We start from the raw sequence: 17344 nt of genomic DNA on the forward strand, positions 1-17344 counted from the left end.
GTGAGAAAGGCCATCTGAGAAGATATGTTCAAGCTTGCTCCCAGGAATACAATTTTTTGACTGGGCACCAGTTGTGATTTATTTTCATTGATGGTGTACCCCAACAAAGATAGGAGTCTTTTTGCAAATGCCAGGTGTTGAAGTAGTAATTCCTGTCAGCCTGAATTAGGCAATCGTCCAAGTATGGGAAAATTTGGATATTTCTCTGCCTACAATATGCAATGGCGGGAGCCAAGCACTTTGTGAATAGCCTGGGCACAGTAGATAAGCCAAAGGGAAGTGCAGAGAACTGATAGTGCAGAGAGCCTGCCCTGAAGCGGAGATATTTCCTGCAAGACTCCCTTATGGGGATGTTCAGATAGGCTTCTTTTAAGCCTAGGTTGACTAGCCAGGCATCCTTGGCTAGCATAGGGAGAAGCTGTTGCAGGGTTAGCATTCTGAATTTTGGGACCACCAGAAAGGCGTTGAGAATTGACAGAACCAGGATTGGGTGCCAAGAGCCCTCTTTTCTGAGTACCAGGAACAGTCTGGAGTAGAAACCCTGCCCTCTTCGTTCTCCTGGAACAGGTTGGATGGCCCTGATATTTAGCAGGGAATGTACTTTCTTTTGAGTCTCTGCCCACTGGTTTGGGGGAAGGTCTGGAAATCCATTTGGGGTTGGCAGGGAATGGAAGTAGAATCTGTACCCCTGGGATACAATGTTTAGAACCCATCGGTCCTGAGTAATGGACATCCAGCTTTTGGCACGAAGGGCAAGTTTTTCTCCTTCTACCTCTACCTGAACAGGAAATGCAACTGCACTCTTCCACCCATACCTCTCATGCCCTCCTCCCCCTTTACTCCAGGCTAACCTTTTCTTCCTACCTTACTCTCAATCCACTGATTCATTTTATAACTAGATAATAATATCTTGCCTTTATACTAAACAATTTTGTTTATTTTTCTGAACAATAACTGTAATTGTCTTTGACTTTTTCTTGTTAAAGGAACCCATTATTTGTACTCTTAACTCTTTGATATTTTCATGCAATTAACTTTGCTATGTGGAGCTTTTCTCCCCGGGCCTCCAATGAAAATGGGCTCTTAAGTCCAGTGGACCTCCCCGGTAATCAAACTGGAATAAATAATAAATAAATAAGTAGATGGGCAGGGCTGGGAAGGATAATTGATGAGTCATTGTGAACTTTTACCATAAGGGGGTGGCTTGCCACTCTGTTTTTGAGGTGGGAGCACTTCATTGTTTAGATCTTTGCATACCCTGAGACTATAGTCTTGGTGGTCTGGTTCCCCTGGGTTTGGACTGAGGCAGCCTGGAAGGGGCTGGGAAGGACCAGCTTTTGGTAGGCCAATGCCTACTGAATCTAGGTGGCTGCACTTGTAAGAATTCTTTAACAGTTTGCATAGATCTAGCTTTTTCTTCCATCTTTTTAAGAACCCCTTCTGTTTTGGTGCCAAACAAATGGTCTTGATTTAAAGGAGCATCAAGTAATTTTGATTTGACATGGTCTGGCAAGGTTTATTCCTTCAGCCAAGCATGCCTTCTCAGTACAGATCCAGTGACTGCAGCCCTGCAAAATGCTTCTAGGGCATCAAAGCCACACTGCAAAGAATGCTTTCTAACTTGGTTTGCAGAATGCATTAACTCTTGTAAATCTTTATTTTCTGCACAATCTGGAACTAACACAATTTTTTGTTTAATTTGTTCCATAATATGTTGCTGGTACTTCAACATATGAAACTGGCAATTCAATGCCCTGATGGCAAGAGTTGCAGAGGTATATACCTTCTTACCCCATCTGTCTAAAGCTCTGGGGCATCCCTGTCTGAAGGAGTAGGGTTTTTGGCTGTAGTAGCCTTAATACCTTTAGGCCCCTGGGAAATGGTCTCTGGATCCACAGTAGGATTCTTAAAGAGAAATTTGAGAGAACCAGGTACTCTGTAATACCTGTCAGGTTTTCTAGGGGCCAGTGGTAAAGTGTCTGGAGTAAGACTGGATTCCATAAAGACATGATCTACAACATCCAGGACAGGGGGTATTGCTAGGGACTTGTGCTGAGGCAACTCTAAAAATTCTCGGAGTCCCTTTTTGGACTGAGGATAATCCTGGCATTCCCAGCAGAAATGCTCTCTTAAAGTATGCAAGGTTTCAGCAAAATAAAATTCCTCTGGAAGGGAGGCAGAGGGAATGATTTCCTCTGCATCTGAATCCTCAAAGGTAGATAAGGGTATGCCCTGGTAATCAGAAGGGTCAGTGTCATCGGACTCCAGGTCTGTAGAATCAGAAAGAAACTCAATTCTTGGTCTCTTAGCAGGGGAAGGTTGGCTTCCCCTAATTAGGGTGACAAGGTCTTCTGCCATTCTAAGCATTTGTTTTTGAGGGATGGGCGCTTGAGCATGCACTTTGGTTGTCGGTTTTCTAGGCGTGGTGCGTACTCGGGCCTGAGAAACTAGGTATTTTTAGCTAAAAATTAAGTTGTTGGTTTAATGCGAATATCGGTAGGTCAGAATTCACCCTTGGAAGCCGGTGCCTGCACAGTGGCTCCAGACCCATCCAAGGTAGAGACATCCACAGGTTCCATAGTCGAAGAAGCATCTCGCGGCATACCGGACTCAAAATGGGTCTCAGCAGAGACCTGCGAATCTGTAGAAGTGGGTATCAGGGGCTGCAAAGGCAGCTCACTGAGTACCGGCGGACTGGCAACTAGCTTAATGGAAGCGTCATCGGCAGTTTTTGACCTATACGGTCTGTCTCTGTCTTTATCTTTGTGTTTTTTCGGAAGATCAGTAGTCGGATGGCTTACCGAAGCCATTTCGGAATATGAATGAGAGCGAAATAATTTATCGACAAAAATAGCCCGACGACGAATGGTTCAGGCATTAAACAAGGCACAATTTATTTATTTATTTTATTTATTTATTGCAGTTGGTTTACCAGGATAGTCCATTGGGCCATAAAGAACCCATTTTCAATGGAGTCCTGGGGAGAAAAGCTCCACAAAGAAAATGTACATTCAACATTTGACAGAGAAAATGTAGGTACAGAGAGTTAATAATACAATGTAGACAGGATACAAGTGAAAACTTATCAAATATACAGTAGCAGTCATAACAGTTAATACATTGAGAAGAAAAATACTAGTAATCGAACAAATGTTAAACATTATACAGATTAGAGAACAAACATAGTAGCTATATAAAGTAGGATGAGATATTGGAGGACTATGAGTAGAGTTAGTTATGTAGGGTGGGAGCATGAGCATTCCCACTGTGATGCTAGATGTAAAAAGAGACTTTTGAAGGTAGAGTGGTTGGAGGTGGTGCGGATGAGTGGGGGTAGGGAGTTCCAGAGGCGAGCGAGGCTGAAGGACAGAAGGCTTTTGCCTGGGGGATGAGTAGGTTTGTGCACTTCTAGTAGATTTTGATTATTTGACCTTAGAACTCTGTTAGGTAGGTGCATTTTAAAGGCAGAGGAAAGGGAGGGACAGAGGGAGGGGTTTTGAATAAGCTTATGGGCTAGGGTTAGTTGAGTGTAAGATAGTTGGTTGGGAAGTTCTAGCCATTTTAGTTTATGGAGGGATAAACAGTGGTGAGTGGAGGAGTTATGGCTGGTGGCGAATTTTGCAATTTTATTATAGCAGGAGGTAAGCTGTTTTTTTAACAAAGACTGAAGATTAGTTAGTAGTGGGGCACCATAGAGTAGGGAGGGGATAAGGAAGGAAGTAGAGAGAGTGATTTTAGTGGCAGATGTGAGGTAGGCATTCTGTCTATAAAGCATGCCAAGTCTTTGACGTGTTGTTTTGATGTTTATTTGCAGGTGAGAATTAAATTTGAGTTGGTTGTCGATTTGGACCCCAAGTAGTTTGGTCTCTGACACTATTTCAAGAGGTGAGTTGTTTTGACTAGTAATTAAGAATGTATTCAGGTCGGGAGGAGTTACTCTAGAAGGAGTAAATAACATTAGTTTGGTCTTGGTAGCATTGAGGGCTAGATGATTACTTAGCATCCATTGCTCTGTGGAAGAGAAGGCATCTTGAGTAAGTTTTTGTAGTGTAGTGATAGAAGAGGCAAAACAGATGATAGTTGAATCATCTGCATATTGGATGATGCTAGAGTATGGGATTGATTTGTGGAAGTCGTTAATAAAAATATTTAAGAGAAGAGGACCAAGTATGGAGCCTTGTGGAACTCCTGTAGGGGTAACTAAGGAAATTGGAGGTGGCTTTTTTCCATTTTACAGCTTGGTTTCTGTTAGATAGATAACTAGAGAACCAGTTCAAAGAGGTGGAAGTTAGGTAAAGTTTGGAGAGTTTAGTTAAGAGCAGGCTGTGTGAGATAGTATCGAAGGCTTTGGAGAGGTCAAGAAGTAAGGTGGAAACAATTTGTCCAGAGTCACGGGCTTTATTTACAATTTCAAGGAAGGAGAGGAGGGCAGTCATAGTGCTGTGGTTAGGTCTGAAACCGTGCTGTGTGGGAGTTATAAGATGGTTGTCTAGGAGGTGAGGAAGGAGTTGAAGATGGACACATTTTTCTAGGAGTTTTGAAATGGGGGACAGTATGGCTATGGGACGGAAATTAGTAATGTTGTTATTGTTGCCACCTTTGTGTAGAGGTATAATAAAGGCTTGTTTCCAGATTTGGGGAACTGTACATTCTTGTAGGGAGCGGTTTCAGCTGCTATACTGAGAAAGTAAGAAGGGATATTGTCAGGAGCATTGGTACATGGTTTCAATTTCTGAAGTAGTTTCTTTATAGTAGATGTAGGTATGGGATTTAATGAGAAGAGGGCACAAAACTGACACCAAGGGACGTCGTGGTCTGGACCTAAACAGGTGACGCAGTAAGAATGAAAATCTCTGAGAGGTATTTGCTTTTCACAGGCAAGATAATTGTTAACTTTTTCTGACATTGGTTAGAGCAAAAAAAAAAAAAAAAGAATCCCCAATGGGGTGCTTAGCTTTAGAAGACTTCAGGCTTGAAACTTGAAAAATGAAAATTTCAGGTAGAGGCCAACTGGCACTTGTGAACTGCTTCTACTTCGGGCTCCTTCTCGGCAAGAAAGACTGATGCAATGCCGTCAGCTACCTGTTTTATACCCCTGACGACCTGACTTCATGGAAGAAGTGACAACCTCCGACACAGAAATCCCAAGACTATGGTATTTGGGCCAACTGAGGGCTACCTGCAGGTAGATAACCCAAGTGTGATGACTGAAACAGTGAAACACAAAGAACATCTGCAGAGGCAAACCCTGCCCTAGCCTTAGAAAATAGAGGTAGGTGGTAATGCTTTATAAATGTATGCACAGAAGTCCAGGTGGCAGCTTCCAGGATGTCCCTGGTGGGAACTCCTCTGAGGAATGCTGTGGAAGTGGAGGCTGCCCTAGTGGAATGGGCTCAAATAGACTGGGGGGGGGTTCCCATGCAATCTGTAGCAGAAATAGATACAGTGCGATATCCACTTGAAAATGGTTTGTTTGGAAATGGGCTTTCCCTCTGCCCCTGCAGCAAAGCTGACAAGTAGAATCTGTTTTCCTGAAGGGTTTAGTACGGCCCAGATAGTATCTGAGCTGTCTGTGCACGTCTAGTGAGTGCAGAATTCTTTCCCTCTTGTTTTGAGGGATAGGAAAGAAGGTGGGTAGAGGTATGGCCTGCTTGAGAGTTACATTAGATACCACCTTGGGCATAAAGGAAGGATTAGTCCTCAGGGAGACCCTGTCTGCATGGAAGATGATGAAGAGCTCAATGGCCATCAGCGCCTGAAGTTCTGAAACCCTTCTTGCTGAAGTGATAGCTAGGAGAAAAGCAGTCTTCCAGGAGAGGGATCTTAGTTCTGCTGAAGCAGCAGGTTTGAAGGGAGGTAAAGTTAGTTTTTTAAAAACATAATTCCCGTCCTAGGCTGGAGTGGTTGGCCTTCTGGGAGGTATGACATTAGAAGCCCCTCTGAGGAATTGTTTAATCAAGGGATGGGAGAACAGGGGCTGTTCTGTATCAAAATGAGCTGAAATGGTTGAGGCGTGTATTTTAATAGAGAAGGAGAGGCCACTATTAAGTAGCTCCGCTAGGTAGTCCAGGATAAGAGGGATGGAAGGTTGTGAGATATTGCCCCCTCTGGACTGACTCCAGGAGCAGAATCTTTTCCATTTTCCTGCATAAGATTTTCTGGTACTGGGCCTTCTGGCCTCTGTGATAATGTCTAGGACCTGTTTGATTAAAAGGGGCCCCTTGTTTGCCTTTAGAGTATTAGCCATGCTGACAGTTTGAGAGTCTGCAAGTCTGGGTGCAGCACCCCCCCCCCCACACACACACACCAGAGTTAAGAGGTCTGAGATCAGAGGAAGCTGTCTGGGAGGCTGCAAGGTCAGGCTGCGCAGTAAGGGATACCAATGTTGTCTGGGCCAATCTGGAGCAATGAGGATGGCCCTTTGGTCTCTTCTCCCTTACTTTGATCATTACCTTTAGAATAAGAGGCAGAGGAGGGAATGTGTACACAAAGAGGGTGTTCCTGGGGAAGGTCAAAGCATCCACTTTCCACGCTAAGGGGGTGAAACTCCCTGGTACAGAATTTTTTCAGCTGATGGTTGAGAGGCGAAGCAAAGGGATCCACCTCCGGAGTCCCCTACGCCAAAGTGATTTGTAGTAAGATTTTTCTGTGGAGCAGCCATTCGTGGAGGTCCAGTAAGTTTCTGCTTAAGTGGTCTGCCAAGGTGTTGTTGATCCCTGGTAGGTAGTGGGCTATCAGGTGCAGTCCCATGGAAGAGGTGGTCAGCCAGAGGTTCATGGCTAGCCTGCAAAGAGGGTAAGATTGGGTCCTTCCCTATTTGCTGATGTACCACATTACTGTGGTGTTGTCTGTTTTGATAAGGAGAACCCTGGCTTGAGACGGGGTTTGAAGGATGTCAGAAACTTTTCTACTGCCATCATTTCCTTCTGGTTGATGTGTAAGGGAAGGCGTTGTGCTCCTAAAGACCTTGGGTGCACCTGCCTTCTAGATGAGCCCCCCATGCTATGTCTGAGGCGTCAGTGGTAATGGTCAGCCCAGCTGGGCAAAGGGAACACGTTTGTTTTGAGCACAGGCCCCTGCCCACAACAGAAACTCAGCCCTTATACAGGGAATGAGAGAGAGAGAGAGAGAGAGAGTGCTGACACCAAAGATTCTTTAGGTACCACCGAAGTTTTCTCATGTGAAGCATGGCCAGAGGAATTAGAAGGATGTAAGATGCCATGTACCCCAAGGTTTGCAGGAACTTCCTCCCAGTGAGGTGACTTCTAAAAGCCAGCTGAGTAAAATAGAGAGGCCGAAAGCTCTGCTTTTCTGGGGATAGGAAGGCGATTTAGGATGCTATGTCTAGCAGTGCTCCCAAGAAAATTGGTGTTTGCTTTGATTTCTTCTCACTGATGGTGTACCCTAAGGAGGTTAGGAGGGTTTTAACAAAGAGGAGGTCCTTGAGGAGCTTTTCTTTGCAATCTGCCTGAATGAGGCAGTCATCCAGATAAGGGTAAATTTGTCTATTTTTCTGTCTGCAAAAGGCTATGGCTGGGGCTAAGCATTAGGTGAATATCCTGGGAGCAGTAGATAAGCAAAAGGGTAGCGCAGAGAACTGAACGTTTTGTGAGCCTGCTCTGAAGCGAAAGACTTTCCAGCAGGATTCCCTTATGGGGATATGGAGGTAGGCATGTTTCAGATCTAGGGTAACTAACCAGGCATTTTTTGTCAGCCTAGGCAGCAGCTGCTGCAAAGTTAGCATTTTGAATTTGGGGACCACCAGGAAGGTGTTCAGAATGGATAGATTCAGGATGGGGCACCAAGTGCCCTCTTTTCTGGGAACAAGGACTAGTCTGGAATAAAAGCCTTTGCATGTTTGACCTGAGGGGACAGATTCTACTGCCCCTTGGGATATGAGAGTTTGGACTTGTTTCAAAGCCTCTGCCCAATGATTTGGAGGCAAGTCTGGGTACCCTCTTAGAAGAACTGGGAGTTCATTGAAGGATAATTTGTATCCTTGAAAAATGATCTTTAAGAGCCATTGGCTCTGTTACAGAAAGCCAATTTTTCTTTGCAGAGAGAGAGCCTTCCTCCTAGTTTTTGGTGAGTGAAAAGGGGGCAGAGGGGGAAGAGGGAGTCATTGAGAGATTTTGCCATAAAGGGATGGCTTAGAACTCCCTGCCTTTGGAGTGGAAGGGGTCCACTGTTTGGTTCTCTGCTGTCCCTGGGATAGTAGTATGGGGGATCTGTCCCTGCAGGGCTTACCTTGCCCCTGTCTGCTAGGTGCAGGAAAGTGCCAGTGTTTTGAGGAAAGGAAAATTCCTGCTGAACCTAGGAGGTTGTACCTGAAGGAAATTTTTTACTGTTTGCATAGATTTTGCTTTGTCTTCCATCTTTTTAAGCACCTCTTCTGCTTTTACTCCAAACAAGTGGTCCTTATCCAAGGGTGCATCAAGTAGTTTAGATTTGACATGATCAGGGAGGGGCTGTTCCTTCAACCATGCATGTCTCCTAATGACAGATCCTGATGCTGCTGCCCTGCTTGAGGCTTCTAGGGTGTCATATCCACACTCTGAGTGTTTAGCCACTTGACAAGTAGAGTGCTGCAAATCTGCTAACTCTTTCGAAATGGAACAGGAACAGGAACAGGAAAGGATGAAATGGTTGTAAAGTGCATTGTTGATATTTTAACATGTGGAACTGACAGCTGAGTGCTCTGAAAGCTAAGATTGCAGAGGTGTATACTTTTTTTTTTTTTTACCCCATCTGTCAGAAGGAAAAGGATTCTTTGCAGAACTAGCCTTAGCTCTTTTTGGTCCCTGTGTAATGACCTTTGGGTCTGCAGCCGGATTTCTGTACAGGTATTTGTGAGAATCTGGTACTCTAACACCTGTCAGGTTTTCTGGGAGCAAGTGGGAGGACATCAGGAGTTAAGCTGGATTCATGGAAGACATCATCAACCACCTAAAAGATTGGAGGGAAGGCCAAGGGTCTGTGCTGGGGCAGGTCTACAAACTTCTTTTCTTAGACTGAGGGAAATCCTGGGATTCCCAGTAGAAATGTTCCTCGAGGGTGTGAAGGGGTTCCCCCAAAGGAAAGATCTTCTGGGGGGGGAGGCAGAAGGAATGGATTCCTCTGCATCTGAATCCTCATAAGCAGTCAGAGGTGGTTGTTCCTCTTCAAAATCTGAATAATCAGACTCCTCAGAATTCTTTTCTGTCAGAATTTCGGAAGAAAGGTCTCTCTTCCTTTTAGAAGTCGTGGCCTGACTACGTCTGATAAGGGTGATAAGATCCTCCACTATTTTATGCATTTGAACTTGGGGTGGTGGAGCAGGAGTAAAATGGTGGCTAGATGTAGTTTTGCTAGGAGTGGCCTTGCTTCTAGGCCTAAGAGTATCCCTCGGTCCGAGAGAAACATCAGTCGGAGAAGACGTCGGCTTTTGTCTAGATTCTGTAGTGCGAAAAACCTCCTCGGATGCCGGTGCCTGTGTCACGGCTCCGAACCCAACCAAGGCAGAGACAAACAAAGGATCAGAAGACGAAGATTTTTGCAGCATTCTGGACTCAAAAAGGGTCTCAGAGGCCTGCGAAGGTATTGAATCAGGCATCAGGGGCTGCGAAGGCACCTTACTGAATTCCAGAGAACTGACTACCTTGCTTAGAGGTAGAGTCGTCGGAAGGCTTAGCCTTGTGTGGTCTGTCTCTATCCTTATCCTTACATTTTTTCGGAATGTCTACGAATTGTTGGCTGATGGATGCCATTTCGGAATGCGAAGATGGAAGACGAAAATACCTGGCTACAATAAGAGCTCTACGACGAATGGTTTTCGCGTTAAAGAAGGCACAGAACCGGCAATGGGGGATGTTGCGGTCTGGGCCTAAACAAGTGATGCAGTATGAATGGAAGTCTAGGTGTGGTATTTGCTTTTCACAGGCGAGACAATTGTTAACTTTTTCAGACATCGGTTAGTGCAAGAAAAAAGGATCCCCAACAGGGTACTTAGCTTTAGACGTTTTCAGCTGTAATTCAAACTCTGGTAGTGACCGACCGGCACCACTTGCGAACTGCTTCAGCTATGGGCTCCATAGCAAGAAAGACTGATGTAAAGGCGTCGGCTGCCTTCCTTTATAGCACCGACGACCTGACATCAATTGACTCTGGTATTCGGGCCAGCCAAGGGCTACCACAGCAGGGATAACCCACAGGTGATGACTGCAACAGTGGAACATGAAGAACATCGAATGTTGTAGAAGGAAGTAGTAGTCCACAAAAATCAAAAAAACTGATAGGCCAAAGAAGAGCCATAAAGACGATAAAGTGGACTATTCAGGATAAGAAAGAAATTATGTACTGTTACTATTATGCAAAAAGGCCAGAATTTCCAGACACAAGATATACAAAACGATTAAGACAGAAATTAAGAGGAAAGAAAAATACCTCCACGAGAAAAACTGTCAGAAGCTTCAAATGAAAATTTGTGTTCATTAATACAACAGATTTGTGAAAAACAGTATATAGATCAAGAAACTTTGATCTGTTTGGAAAAAGAAGCATCTGAAGAAATGCAAAAATATAAACAAAACCAAGAGATATTTGAAAGTATAAAAAGAAATATGGACATGGGAATTAAAGAGAGATTTGATATGGTGCAATATTTATGCAAACGAAAAAGCCAAATTATTCAATATAAAGAAAGCAGCCCCAAAGACATTCAAAGAACCTATGAACCTGTAAGAGAAATACAGGTAAAAGCATCCAGATATGGAAAACTTCACAATAAAAAAATTATTACAAAGATGGAATGCAGAAAAGAAGATTAGTAAAGTAGTTAAAAAAAAAGAAGTTGAAGTTATGGAGAAGTGCTTGAGAAGTGAAGGATTTGGTGTAGAAGGTCTAACACAGGTTACATCACAACATGATGGAGTGAGTCCCCAAAATAAGGAGAAGCAGGAAGATCAGGAAATATCTGAAGAAATATGGACATGGGAAAGACAGAGATTTAATATGGTGTAATATTTATGCAAAGGAGAAAGCAAAACTAACAAATATAAAAACAGCAGCACCAAAGATATGTGGAGACAAATACAGGCAAAGGAATCTGGACATGGAAAACTTTACAATACAAAAAATAAGAAGACAGAGGAAAAGTAGAAAAGGAGATTAGCAATGGAGAAGTTAAAGAAACAGAAACTAAGGTTATGGAGTACCTGCGAAGTGAAGGATTCAGTGGAGAAAATCTAATTCAGAAAGCACCACAACAGGACAGATCAATGGATATCCAAATTAAATGGAAACCAGTAGAACAGGAAGCAATTGGTCAGGCACCATATGAAGATAATTTAGAGCCTTCCACAGGAAACCAGTATAAATGCTCACTTGAAGCTAGACAGCAAGGGAAGTAACAGGAAACTGTAGAAACTTATGCAGTCAATGTTGAGGAGTGATAGGCCAGTGAACTTCCATATGACAGAGCAACAGATGGCACAGGATGAATCTGAAGAGAATGTGCCACAGGAAGATGCTATAGAGCTTTTTACAGAATGCCCGCAGGAAATGGAAAATAAGGGATGTGCCCTCAGTTTGGAAGAAAACGAGCTAAGAGAAGAGTTGTTTGATTTAATAGACACAGATACATTAAGATCAATGAAAGAAATAGACTATAGAAGGTTAATAAAACCCAGAAAGTCAGAAGTCTGATAAAACAAATGAACACACTAATTAGGACTGTTCATAGAGATCCATGCGATATAACAGAAGTAAACAGGATATATTACTGTGCAGCTAAATTAAAAACTGATAAAGTTCTACCACAAGTACACAGGGTAGTGAGGGAAAAGAAGGGGAGAAACTGAATACCATCATGGAAATACCGAATAGAGAAAACTATAAAGCAATTAAGACAAGAAGTGTCACTGTTAGAAGACTGCAGAAAAGGGAATAAATCAACAAAAATACTAACATAGATGTGATTAAAGCAATGTGCAGTATTAGAACAGACCAGCATCCATCACGCACTATGGCAAATAAACTAAAAATTTCAGCACAGGTGGACAGACTTAGAACATACGAAGATAAATATAAATGAAACGTACAAAATAATTTATTGATGACCCAAAAAAGTTTTATAGAAAATTGGTTAACAAAGTAAAAGGAATTGAAAGACTGCCAAAAGAAGCAGAAATAGATGCATTTTAAAGAAGTATCTATGAAGATCCTGTGGAACATAAAGATGCTAAATGGATAGAAGTTGTTAAAAGAAAGAATAAGAAGTTTAAAGGTACAGGATATGAAAAAGGATGAAGTAACAGCCTAAGAGATTGAAACACAGTTAAGAAAACCCTCTAATTGGAAAACCCCAGATACAGTAATTAACTTTTGGCTGAAAGTATCAACATCTTTGCAAGAAGATTTAGCCATGAGCAAAAACTACTTATATGTGCACACCGAACAGACACCAACCTGGTTAACAGGAAAAACAATGCTCTTACTTAAGAGTGAGCCTGCAAGGTACCCTAAAAATTATAGACCAATAGCTTGCCTTCCGACAACATGTAAACTATACATGGGAATTGATGCAGTCAGTTTCATATCATTTAGAAGAAAACTCAATTATGACAGTAAAACAAAAGGGCAATAAATTAAAGTCATATGGAACAAAGGATCATTTGATGTTAAAGTCATAGTGGAAAAATTACAGTTGTGTATACTTACCATAAATGTAGATGTTCGAGTGTATTCAATGTTGCAGTCATCGCACTTGGGTTATCCTGCCAGGGGTAGCCCTCAGTTGGCCCAAATACCAGAGGCTTAGTATTTCTGCATCGTTGCTGTCGCTCCAGGACTGATGTCAGGTCGTCAGTGGTATAAAAACAGGCAGCCGACGCCATTACTTCAGTTTTTCTTGCCCCAAATGTCAGGAGCCCCCAAACAGGAAGCTAGGTTATGGTGGAATAACACCACCAGTAGAAAGTAAACACCAAATAGCACTGTAAAGAGTGAGGAAGAGAGAGAGACAAGGGGATGGAAGGTGGGAAACCAGGACTGCAACAGTGAATACACTCGAACATCTACATTTATGGTAAGTGTACACAACTGTACTATGTTTCTTCATGTTTCACTGCTGCAGTCATCACACTTGGGTTGATTCCCAGAGCTGAAGAAATGGGTGGAGGCAGTCAAGAAGAGTTGGGGCTGGCTAGTATGCCCTGCAGGACCGTGGTTGCAAAGCTGCCATGGATATGGAAAAGATAGGCAGGTGGTAATGCTTGGTGAAGGTATGAACAGAACTCCATGTTGCAGCCACCAAGATGTCCCTGGTAGGGACCCCTCTGAGAAAAGCTGCAGAGGTGGAAGTTGCCCTAGTGGAATGTGCTCTGACCCCCTGTGGGGGTGGTTTCCCTTGGTATTTGTAATAGAAATGGATGCACAGTGCCTATCCATTTGGAAATAGTTTTGATATGACCTTGCCCTCTGCCCCTGCTGCAAAGCTGACTAGTAACTGGTCAGATTTCCTAAAGGGCTTAGTCCTATCCAGGTAGAATCTGAGCTGTCTGTGCACATTTAGAGAGTGCAGGATCCTTTCCCCCTTATTCTGAGGTTTAGGGGGAAAAGGTGGGCAAATGAATAGATTGGTTGAGAGCCACACTGGACACCACTTTAGGCATGAAGGTTGGGTTAGTCCTGAGGGAGACCCTGTCAGCATGAAAAATGATGAAGGGTTCCACAGCCATGAGTGCTTGTAGCTCAGACAATCTTCTAGCTGAAGTGATGGCCAGAAGCAAGGCTGTTTTCCAAGAGAGGAATTTTAACTCTGCTGAAGCTGCAGGCTCAAAGGGGGTAGCATCAGCTTTTCCAACACAAAGTTAAGGTCCCAAGCAGGGGTAGGGGCTCTTCTGAGTGGCCTTAAGTTGTTAGCCCCTCTAAGGAACTGCTTGATGAGAGGTTGTGAAGAGAGGTGGCTCTGTGCTGTAATGAGCACAGATGGCAGAGGCATGGATTTGAAGAGAAGGATAGGCCCCCTGTGATGTAGGTCTGCTAGGTAATCCAGGATGAGAAGTAAGGAGGGCTGTGCTGGTTCAGCTCCTTTAGCCTGGATTAAGGAGCAATACCTTTTCCACTTGTCAGCATAAGATTCTCTAGTGCTCGGTCATCTAGCTTCACATATAATGTCCAGGACTTGCTTGCTTAGACTGGCCACTGGAGGAGAGGCCAAGGGATAAGCCAGACTGCCAGGTTCAGGATCTGCAATTGTGGATGCAAGAACTCTCCCTTCTGCTGGGTCAAGAGAGTTAATCTGTGGGAGGTGCCATGGAGGCAATGGTGACAGACTGCACAGTAATGGGTACAGTGTTGCCGTGGCAAGTCTGGGGCAATCAGGATTGCCCTTGGTCTTTTCTCCCTTATTTTGAGTAATACCCTTGTAAGAAGAGGTAGAGGGGGAAATGCATAGATCGAGAGGTTTTTACCCATTGGAAAGCTAGGGCATCCACTTTCCAGGCCTTGCTGTGAGGTTCCCTGGTGCAGAATTTGCTGAGCTGGTGGTTGTTGTGGGAAGCAAATAGGTCCACCTTCGAGGTACCTCATTTCTGGGTTACAAGGCTAAAGGTGTTGTGGTTTAATTGCCACTCATGTGGGTCTAGGACATTTCTGCTTAAGTTGTCTGCCAGAGAGTTTTGGTTGCCTAGCAGAAATTGGTCCGCCAGAGAGTTTTGGCTGCCTGGCAGAAATTGTGCTATCAGGTGAATATGCATAGCTGAAGCTGTGTGCCAAAGGGTCATGGCTAGCCTGCAGAGTGGGTAAGAGTGGGTTCCTCCCTGCTTATTGATGTACCACATCACTGTGGTGGTGTCTGTTTTGATTAGAAGAGGCCCCGGAGAAAGTAGGGGTGTGAAAGCTGTCAGAGATGCTGAACAGCTAGCATCTCGTTTTGGTTGATGTACAGATGAATTTGATTTGGGCTCCAGTGGCACTGAATGCACCTGCCATCCAGGTGTGCACCCCAGGCATAGCCTGATGCATCTGTGGTTAGGGTCTGGGTGGCGTGGGGTTGTGAAAAGGGAAGTCCCTTGTTGTGGTTGCATGCTGCTGGCCACCAAAGAAAATCTTTCTTTAGACAAGGTATCATAGGTATAATAGTTTCCAGGTCCTGAGAACGTTGACACCAAAGGCTTTTTAAGTACCATTGAAGTTTCCTCATCTGCAGTCTGGCATACGGAATTAGCAGAATGCAGGAGGCCATGAACCCTAGAGCTTGCAGAATTTTCCTTGCGAATAACTGGGTTCTGGTGGCCAGTTGAGAGAAGTAGCCTGTCAGATAGCCTTGTTTTTCCTGGAGTAAAGAATGCCATCTGGGATGCTGTGTCCAGGCTTGCTCCCAGGAATACAATTTTCTGACTGGGGAGTAGTTTGGATTTCTTTTCATTTATAGTGTACCCCAGTGAGGTCAGTATGTCCTTTAAAAATGTCAGGTGCTGCAACAGCTTTTCCTGTCTGCCTGAATCAGGCAGTCATCAAAGTAGGGGTAACTTTGAACATTTCTTTGTGTGCAAAAAGCAATGGCTGGAGCCAGGCATTTTGTGAAAACTCTGGGAGCAGTGGATAAGCCAAAGGGAAGTGCCCTAAAACGTATACATTTCCTGCAAGAGTCTCTGACTGGGATGTGCAGATAGGCCTCTTTTAGGTCTAGGGTGGCTAACCAGGCATCTTTGGTTAGCCTAGGAAGAAGCTGCTGGAGGGTGAGCATTTTGAATTTTGGTACCACCAGGAAAGTGTTTAGAAAGGCTAGATCTAGGATTGGGCGCCAGGTGCCCTCTTTTCTGGGTACCAGGAAAAGTCTGGAATAGAAACTTTGGCCTATCTGGTCTGCAGGAACAGGCTGAATTGCCCTCATGGAGAGCAGGGAATGAACTTGGTTTTGTGCCTCTGCCCACTGGTTTGGCAGTGTGTGGAAATAAAATTTGTACCCCTGGGGCACTATGTTGAGGACCCATCGATTGTTGGTGATGGAGGCCCAGTGTTTTGCATGGGAGGCAAGTTTTCCTCCTAGGGGCACAAGCAGATGGGCAGAGGTAAGGGGTAGAGTTGAAAAGTCATTGTGAATTCTTTCCATAAGGGGATGGCTTAGCACTCCCTGTTTTAGAAGTGGAGGTACTCCATTGCTTAGATCTATGCATTTCCTGGGACTGCTGTCCGGGGGTCTGCTTCCCCTAGGTCTAATCTGAGCCAGCCTAGAGGGGACTGGAAAGGACCAGTGTTTTGAGGGGCAATGCCTACTGAATCTCGGAGGCTGGACGTGCAAAAAAAGTCTTTAATTGTCTTATTCGATTTAGCTTTTTCTTCCATCTTTTTTAAAACCTCTTCTGCCTTGTTGCCAGACAGACAGTCTTTGTTCAGTGGTGCGTCCAATAATTTTGATTTGACATGGTCTGGCAAGGTCTGTTCCTTAAGCCAAGCATGCCTTCTAAGTACAGAACCTGTGACTGCTGCCCTGCAGGATGCTTCTAGGGCGTCAAACCCACATTGCAGGGTATGCTTAGTAACTTGGCTTGCAGAATGCATAAGCTCCTGTAATTCTTTATTTTCTGCACAGTCTGGAAAGGTAGATAATTTTTATTTAATAAGTCCCATAGTATGTTGCTGGTATTTCAGCATGTGGAACTGACAATTTAATGCTCTAATGGCAGGAGTTGCAGAGATGTATACTTTTTTACCCCATCTGTCTAAAGCTCGGGAATCCCTGTCTGAAGGGGTGGGATTCTTAGCTGTGGTTGCTTTTATTCCTTTAGGTCCTTGAGAGATGACCTCTGGGTCAGCAGTAGGATTTTTGAAAAGAAATTTGTGAGAGTCAGGGACTCTGTAATACCAGTCAGGTTTCTTGGGAGGAAGAGGTAGAGTATCAGGAGTTAAACTGGATTCCATGAAAACATCATCCACAACATCCAGAACAGGAGGAATAGCTAAGGGTCTGTGCTGTGGTACATTTAAAAATTCCCTGAGTCTCTTTTTGGGCTGAGGATAATCCTGACATTCCCAATGGAAATGCCCTCTCAAGGTATGTAGGGTTTCACCAAAATAAAAATCCTCTGGAGGAGAGGCAGAAGGAATGGATTCCACTGCATCTGAATCCTCATAAGCAGATAAGGGCATGTCTTCATAATCAGAAACCTCAGAGTTGTCGGACTCTTGTTCAGAAAATGCTGCTGAGGACAAGTCTCTCTTTCTTTTAGAAGAGGTAAGCTGGCTTCCCCTAATCAGCATGATAAGGTCTTCCACCATTTTAAGCATTTGAGATTAAGGCATGGAAGCAGGTGCTTGAGCTTGGGTCGTCGTGTTTTTAGGCGTAGTTCATACCCTGGGTCTT

At 44.0% G+C, this 17344-nt stretch overlaps 1 protein-coding gene across 1 annotated transcript in view; it reads right to left on the bottom strand.

Annotated features, from left to right (window-relative positions):
* The window catches only part of XRN1 (5'-3' exoribonuclease 1), a 2408514-nt gene that overhangs the window by 951434 nt on the left and 1439736 nt on the right, over positions 1 to 17344 (bottom strand). Inside the window, exons 25-26 of the mRNA XM_044071018.1 lie at positions 13485 to 13504; positions 4980 to 5016 (exon numbers count right to left, since the gene is read on the bottom strand). Coding sequence (XP_043926953.1) covers positions 4980 to 5016; positions 13485 to 13504 — 57 coding nt within the window. The remainder of the gene's footprint in view (positions 1 to 4979; positions 5017 to 13484; positions 13505 to 17344) is intronic.

This window comes from Protopterus annectens, chromosome 5.part0 (assembly GCF_019279795.1).
Source record: "Protopterus annectens isolate FY-2018-M chromosome 5.part0, PAN1.0, whole genome shotgun sequence".
Lineage (NCBI taxonomy): Eukaryota > Metazoa > Chordata > Ceratodontiformes > Protopteridae > Protopterus > Protopterus annectens.